The 6,440-nt window shown below is 55.2% G+C and overlaps 1 protein-coding gene across 2 annotated transcripts in view; it reads right to left on the reverse strand.

Moving 5' to 3' along the window:
• The window catches only part of LOC113218352 (neural cell adhesion molecule 1-like), a 220,512-nt gene that overhangs the window by 10,201 nt on the left and 203,871 nt on the right, over positions 1-6,440 (reverse strand). For both annotated transcript variants that reach the window (XM_052267787.1, XM_052267790.1), the window contains one exon: positions 4,861-4,991. In XM_052267787.1, the coding sequence (XP_052123747.1) occupies positions 4,861-4,991 (131 nt within the window). The remainder of the gene's footprint in view (positions 1-4,860; positions 4,992-6,440) is intronic.

The following is a 6,440-nucleotide window of genomic DNA, read 5'->3' on the forward strand; positions in this document are numbered from 1 at the left end:
ACACTGATTGCCATGATTTTATTGAAGTCGATGGGGGGGGGGGGGGGGGGGAGGGGTGTAAAAGCAACGCTAGGACAGAGGAATAGTCCGGACTAGAGAAGTGCACAAGGGAGGGATAGAAAAGGAGAGGGGTGGAGTGCGGGCGGGCGGACCGGGTACTCTTGTTGGGGAGGGGGTGAGGTGGGTGAAGGTCGGGAAGGGGAGGGGGCAGGGGTGTGACGGATACGGCGGACGTGCGCGGGGCACAAAGTGACCTAAGTACTCACTCGATATATTTTTTATATTCTGTGTGTCGCCCCCCTGAGGTTGTCAACCCTGATCTACCACTCTGCGTCGCTACGCCGAGACGCGTACGACAACGCACGCAAGCACGACGCCCGACCCCGTCGTCGTCTCTCCCCCCTTTCGCCTTCTACCCCCTCTCTTTCTCTATCTCTCTTTCACACACACACACTCTTACACACACACACTCACACACACACACACTTGACCCGACACTCCCAAAGGCAAGCATATATACAAACCCTTCGCACCGCAAACGGATGGGCGTGCGGAAGGGAATTCCTGTGCGTATGAGAGAATAAACGAGAGTACAAGCAGAGAGCACGAGAGAGTGCGAGAGAGATAGAGAGAGGGAGAGGGGGGGGGGAGGGGGGGGGGGGGGCACGTCCGCGGCTCGCTGTACAGATCCCCATCGAGGCACGCTGCTCACAGGCACAGCAAAAAAAAGCGTTGCCAGATTTTGGAGCAGAACACCTCAACCTCGCTGTTAGAACAGCTTTTGAGCATCCACATTCCTTTTTAATTAGCAAATTACTGAAAAAATTGTGATGATTGTGCAACTGAAACGAGAATTAGAAAGCATTTTACTCTCGATATAAGATAAAATCTTGCTCCCGAAGCACACTGTTTACGCGGGTAGAAGGGTCATCCTGGGATGTGGCCTGCGATACAAATGAAACATGCGGACAGGGGATGGAAGAGAGAGGGAGGGGCAGGGAGCGAGACGGCCGAGGAGGGGGAGGGGGGAGAGGTCATGGAGAACGACAGAGAGAAAGGGAGAAGTTGAACCCCAGCAGAAACTCGTGCTCATTGAAAAGTATTCTCACGTACGGCCAAAGTGGGGCTGCGGCGGAAGAAAATCTAGAAGCAAACTCTCTCAGGGCACCAGAGAGAAGTGGCAAATGGCAAGAAAACTGAGGCGCAGGGACTCCTGCATCCTGATTTAAGGCGGAGGTCGACCCCGCGATGCTACACTCGCAAAAAAGGCGAATAAAAGACGGCGTCGCATGCGAATTTCGAAAAACCGCGTAAGGGATGCGGTATTTTTGGTACAGTAGCGTAAAAACTTGTTTCGCATAACCATTAGCAGCTGGGGACTACCCCAACCAACCCCACGTAAGTCGACTTAGTCTGGATCGAATTAATAATTTTAAAAGAGAAGAGTGAGTCAGCAAAAAAGACTTGAGTAGAAAGTAATGCCCTGCTTCTACTTTTTTAGACGGTGCCGTGTTAGTCGGCGGGAAGGTTTTGATCGGATCAGCAATATCCATTCATCTTCGTCCAGTTCGAAGCGCTCGCTCCTTTTTTTGCGAGCTGCGGACCGGTCAACATGCGTTGTGGCCCAGGTGTGCACACTCGGGGGAGAGAAAAAAACTAGGAGAGAGTGGGCGGGAGATTGGTGTGGTGGTGGGGGGGGAAGAACAGCGCCAAAGAGGGAGAGAGGGAGGGAGAGGGGAGAGGGGGGAGAGGGAGAGAGAGAGAAACGGGGAAGGAGGAAAAAATGGGGCGCGAGCAGGAAAGGTATGGGTGTGCGTCAGAGCTGCACGGCAGGCCTGACTACGAAATCCCATCGACAAGGGATTTTTCACGAGATTTTCAAGGGGCGGGAGTCTTCGGCGGTGCGAAGAGGATGCAACGATGATTCACTCGGAGGAAGGGGGGGGGGGGGTGAATAGCACGCTCGCCGCCGCCCTACTTTACACACGCATTACGTCATTTACACACCACGTTAAGTATTCTCCTACATCACGTTAATGTTCAGTGTTTCTTCACGTTTATCAGAAACACTAAACATTAACTACATTGAGCAAAATTCGTTGAATCTACACATTAAAGAAGTATTAAGATAGTAAAATACGTAAAATTGTGCCTTGCACAGATAAAAGCGTAACACGTACACTTTAGCTCAACCAGCCAGCGAGGCATTTGCTATGATTGTAATAAAAAGCGGGGTCAGAGTCATAGCGGGGAGAGGCCTGCATGCGGTGGGTGGTGTGTGATGTCGGCTGCACGCTGCTGATGCGGAGTGCTGCGCGGTGCGGCCCCGTGACCCCTCATGAGGTGGCCAGGGCGGGATGCGGGGCGGTGCCGGCGGCGCAGGCCACTCCCCGAGGATCTCATGTCGCGCAGCCACGGGGGCGCGCACCCCATACGCACCACCACCTCAACTCGGCCAGCCCAACTTGTTGCCCGCCAGGACACACTGCAGCCGGACTAGAGAGCCACAAACACACACACAAACACACTCTCTCTCACACACAGACACGAGCGTAATGGGCTGAGCGAGTAGTCTCTCAGCGCCGACGACGGGTACAGGGTGAGGAACGACCACGACAACAACCACGACAAAAAACCGCACGAGTACGCAAAATGTAAGTAGAAACAACGACGGAGAGAGATAGTAAGACAGGTAAATAAAAAAGCCCCAATGCTCGACTTCTAATGTCCATCGCCCGTTATGTGCTGCGAGTACGGTGAGCTGGAAAACATCAAGGTGTGTTTTTCATTACTCGGCATACACACAGACAGTGACGCTCATACACACAGCAAAGCAAAGATGACGGCGCTGCAAAGCAGACCCGAGATAAAAGCAAGACATGAAGCACAAGACGAGCCGCACTCGGTGGGCCACGCCATGCCTGCGTATTAAAAAGCCCCTGCCAATGCTGCAGGTCCGCGCACGCCACGCACAGCTGTCGTAGGTAAATGGAGCGCGGCCGGCCGCTTCTTAGCAGCAGCCGGGTACCATGAAACTGTCCCCCGAGAAGTAAATATGGCGCGGGGGCAGGCGGAAGCAGGAGGAAGGGGGGACCAATTACTCTTCAAAGCAAACGCTTCTTCTTCCTTCTTCTTAAGGGGGGACCAATTACTCTTCAAAGCAAACGCTGAGGGCTGTTGGTGCCGAGGGGGGTGGGAGAGCTGCTGCCGTTACTTGCGCTTCACGAAGAAAAAGACTGGTGGCGAAGAGAAAAAGAAGAAAGATGCCACCGCGGGCGGCTGGACGGGCAGCCCAAGGCGGGCGGACGGACGGGCAGGCGAGGCCGCCCGATGAGAGTCGCAAGAGGGCGAGAGACCGGAAGAGGAAACGAGGGGGAAATTACTTGGCCGGAAGCGAAAAACATTTTCTTGGGCGTCACAGCGGGGCAGTGCATATTGCGACTTGTGCGCAGAATGAAGGGCCTCGCTGTCCGAGAGTCTTTCCGGCGGGTGGTCGCGCCGGGCGCCGTGGACGGGTCGAGGCTCTGCGACCGCCTGGGAGGTAGGCACCGCGGGCACACGCGTGCGCGGCGGGATGGCCTACCCGGAAGGCGCCTCGAGCCGCAACAGCCTCGCGCAAGTTGGCACCGACCGACCGCATACCACACTACTTAAACGAACGGTCACGTACCACATGTAGTAGCACGCAATTCACTGCGTTTTAACGTATAGTTTAGATAATAAATTTAGAATAAGTCCAGTTACACACTGATTGCCATGATTTTATTGAAGTCGATGGTAGGGATTTCTGAATAAAGAAAGATTGTGAGGCCCTCAATGAAGTAACCGGGAATTATCTTCGATTACACTACTTCTCATAACCAGTTTGAGAGGTTCGACGAATACAACTTTACGCGGGATGATTTTGTTTCCCGACAGCGTGCGTTATACTATGTACGACAAAAGTGAGAAAAAACTATTCGCAGTGGGAGGATGGGACGCCATTTTTTATTTAAACAGGAGACGACGTCTTGGTCGTTAGAGAACCCGGTGGCCGGTGGGTCGGGTTTCGCAGAAGCACGATAGAAAATGAAAGAGTAAACGGAATAGGGGAGCAGAGGATGAGAGATAAGGATGTTGTCGGAAGGGGTACACAAAGCGACGCACAGAACGGGTACGTAACAAAGTGCGTCTTTACGTTACTACACGGTCGACGCACGCACTATCTTTCCACGAGTTATTCGGGTGCGGTGACAAATTTATCACAGATAATGTGTTTGAAAAATGGCTGGATCCCGGGGTGTGTAGTATAGTATGCGGGTTAGAGGGGGAAGGTACGGGGATGGGTTGGGGTTGGGTTCGCGCGGGCTTAAAATGAGATTCCATTATTACTGGGCCACTCCTCATCGATGGTGGCACGCGGCCAACTTGTTGCCGCCGTTTGGCGAGCGGGACTTCCCGTTCCGGTTCGCCTGTTAACGCCCGCTGTAATGTAATAATTAAATAATCGCGTAATCCCGGGCGCGTCGTGTCCCGCACCACAAGCCAAGGCGCGAGCTGCTGCCGCCGCTGCTGCTGCAAAAGGGGTTTTAACACACTTGGGATATGTGGGCATATCTCCTTTTCACAGCCTCGCACGTGAAAGAAAGGTGACCTCTTCTTCCACATAAAGTGAAGCGACATCACCTCCCCACCCCCCTAAAACCCCCCCACTCCTTGGCCGTTCCGTCCCTAGGCACCTCTTCGTCACAGGATTACGGCATTATCGTAGGAATAGTAAAATAACTCATCTCGTGTGAATACGCCAAGGGAGCGAGCGAGAGAGACGCAAGGAGCGAGCGAGCGCGAAGGAAAGAGAAAGAGGGAAAAGTGGTTACTCACCCCATGATACCACGACACTCTGTCGGCGGGCGGGTTGGCACGGACATCGCAGCGTAGGCTGATTTTGTCTCCTTCTTTCAGCTGGTCGGTCTGCACGGCCGAGGCGAGCGAGATGGACACGATGGGCGCGTCTGCGGGCAAGAGAGAGAGAGACAGAGAGTGAGGAGGGTGAGAACACGTCAGCACTTTGCGTGGTAAGTGATGCATTTCAATGTCCTGCTGATGAGACGCAAAATCAGGTGCAGCTCCGAAGGGGGGACTTTGTTGGCGCTAAGGGAAGGAAAGAGGAGGAAGAGGGGTAGGGGCAGGGAGGGGGTGTTCAAGGCGAGAATGGCGAGAAGAGAGGTCCAAGAGGAAGTAAGATAGAAGAGAAAAAGTAAACCAAGTTTTTCCTTACACATTAAAGCGGACGTGATGGAGGAGCGGGGTTTCCTAACAGGGGGCTGCTCCACCAGTAAAAGCAAATAGAAAAACATTAAACAAAAACACACACAAGGGCCAGGCCAGGGATTACCACTAGTAATGATGAAACCTACTGGGTGCCCGCTGGCGGGACGGGTGGGCGGGGTCTGGGCTTGCTGCTGGCACACATTTGAATACAAAGTCCAGGGGCCTGGTGGTCGGGTGGCTTTTTCTCTTCGTGCTCTCTGGGCAACACGTTGGTACGGTCGGGGGGGCCCACGACGCCACTGCTGCTGCAGCACCCTCCGTTTTCCATTCAGCGGCGGTGCACGCCACGCCCCGCCACGCCCACACCCTCTGGGCTCGATCTCAGCCGGCAGCGGCGGCGGTAGCGGTACAGTGCCGCCCGCCCGCCGCCTTGGCTACGACCGACTCCATCTCCGCAAGAACATTTCACTCGGCACGCTAACCGCAATGAAACCAAAACCCGGGGAGCAAAGAGAAAAGAGAAGGGGGAGGGGGGGGGGCGTTTACCCTCACACTGCCGCCCACCCTGCTGGCTCCACCACAACCGCACCACGGGCTCGCCGAGAGTACGCGCCTTTCGTGGAGCGGTGGCAAGGGCTGGGAGCACGGACTGAGGCTCTAGGGACGAAGAGAAAAGGGAGGGAGAGAGAGAGAGAGTGTGAGTGAGAGAAGGATAGGAGAGAGGGGGAAGGGAGCGAAGGGGGGCGCCTCGTCGATTTGCGGCGAACGAAAAACTAGTTACGGCGATGACAGTATCGCAATCCCCTTGCGGCCGCGTAGTGGCGGGGCGTGGCGGGGCGTGGCGGGACGTGGCGGGGCGTGGCGGGGCGTGGTGGGGCGTGGCCCAGCGGTACCGTTCCGACCACGACACTGCTGCTGCCGCTGCTTCCGTATTCCGATATGCGCGTCGGCCCGCGCTGCAGCCAGCCAGCCGGTCCCCCGCTGCTGCGGCTCAGACCACCGCGCTGCTACCCGCCAGCAGCGGACAGCGCCGACCTTGCCGTCGTCGCGTGATTAGCAGTGGCAGGCGCCGCTTCTTCTCCTTCTTCTTCCTTCTTCTTCCTTCTTCTTCCTCCTCTCCTTCTTCCTTCTTCTTCTTCCTTCTTCTTCTTCCTTCTTCATCTTCTTCTTCATCTTCTTCTTCATCTTCT

Source organism: Frankliniella occidentalis, unplaced genomic scaffold (genome assembly GCF_000697945.3).
Source record: "Frankliniella occidentalis isolate FOCC.00 unplaced genomic scaffold, Focc_3.1 Scaffold4, whole genome shotgun sequence".
Taxonomy (NCBI): Eukaryota; Metazoa; Arthropoda; class Insecta; order Thysanoptera; family Thripidae; genus Frankliniella; species Frankliniella occidentalis.